A 1,019-nucleotide genomic window follows, 5' to 3' on the forward strand; every position below is an offset into this window, starting at 1 on the left:
GACCAGGCATTAACTACAAAAGTTCCCAACCACCCAACATCAACTCAACTAGACAGGTAAGACAAGCTTGACACGACATTTCTAACTCAGGCTTTTGTTCAGTAATTACTACAGAAGAGCCTTAAGCATTTGGCATGGAAACTGTGCTTATTGGCTCAGTAACCCCAAGCTACCCCTGTGGGGGAACACCCTGCTGATGCTGGATGGTTTTTATGAAAGCTTATCCAGCCACCTGATATGTGGAAGGGCAGAGGAACTGCTACACGTAGCCCATCTGAGCTCCACAACATCTCCATGTGTGCCACTTACCAGCTGGCATGAGTTACAACAGCTGTGGGGCTCATGCTAAGCACACGGAATTGATCTGACCAATGCTTTACCTTCAGGTTGGGAGGATTCTTCTGATTTATCATCATCATCCAGTTTCTCCTCTTCATCTTCTTCTGAACCTTTCTCAGAAATAGATTTTGGATCTACATCTGTACTCATTTCTATGTCTTTCAATTCACATTTAACAGAGCCAGGCTCAGCCTCAGCATCACAGTCTGGTTTAGTGTCCTTATCTGCAACATCTGTCTCCTCTTTGATATCAGACTTTTCTTTGGCTGCTGGATTTTCAGACCCTTCAACTTTAGACTCCGTTTGTTCTGAAGTCTTTTCTTCTTGTACTGGTGTGGATGGGACAATAGGTGGTGTTTGACTGCAGCCAGCACCCAGAGGGTTTACAGAAGAGACAGTATTTGCATTACCTGCCCCTCTATTTTGAGCAAAGTTTTTGTGAGCCTCAAGAAAAGACAGTTCAGGATCATTCAGAATGTGATAATCCGTCCTACTGACTCCATGTTTAGCAGCACCAATCAGTAAGTCTTTGTCATGTTTACCACACTCCCACCACTCTGGCAGGTCCAAGCTTGGTTGGCAAAGTTTTAGCCTCTCCCCCAGCTGTGGGTGATGGAGAACCTGTTCCCGAATTTTCCGCAGCAGTTCTATGCGATACAAAGTTCTAGAAGCACGCTCTT

At 45.1% G+C, this 1,019-nt stretch overlaps 1 protein-coding gene across 1 annotated transcript in view; it reads right to left on the reverse strand.

Annotated features, from left to right (window-relative positions):
- The window catches only part of CHD7 (chromodomain helicase DNA binding protein 7), a gene marked incomplete at its 3' end in the record, with an annotated part of 29,328 nt that overhangs the window by 189 nt on the left and 28,120 nt on the right, over positions 1-1,019 (reverse strand). Inside the window, exon 22 of the mRNA XM_010179359.1 lies at positions 381-1,019. This exon is cut by the window's right edge and continues 51 nt beyond it. Within this exon, the coding sequence (XP_010177661.1) occupies positions 381-1,019 (639 nt within the window). The remainder of the gene's footprint in view (positions 1-380) is intronic.

This window comes from Mesitornis unicolor, unplaced genomic scaffold (genome assembly GCF_000695765.1).
Source record: "Mesitornis unicolor isolate BGI_N332 unplaced genomic scaffold, ASM69576v1 scaffold52712, whole genome shotgun sequence".
Classification (NCBI taxonomy): domain Eukaryota; kingdom Metazoa; phylum Chordata; class Aves; order Mesitornithiformes; family Mesitornithidae; genus Mesitornis; species Mesitornis unicolor.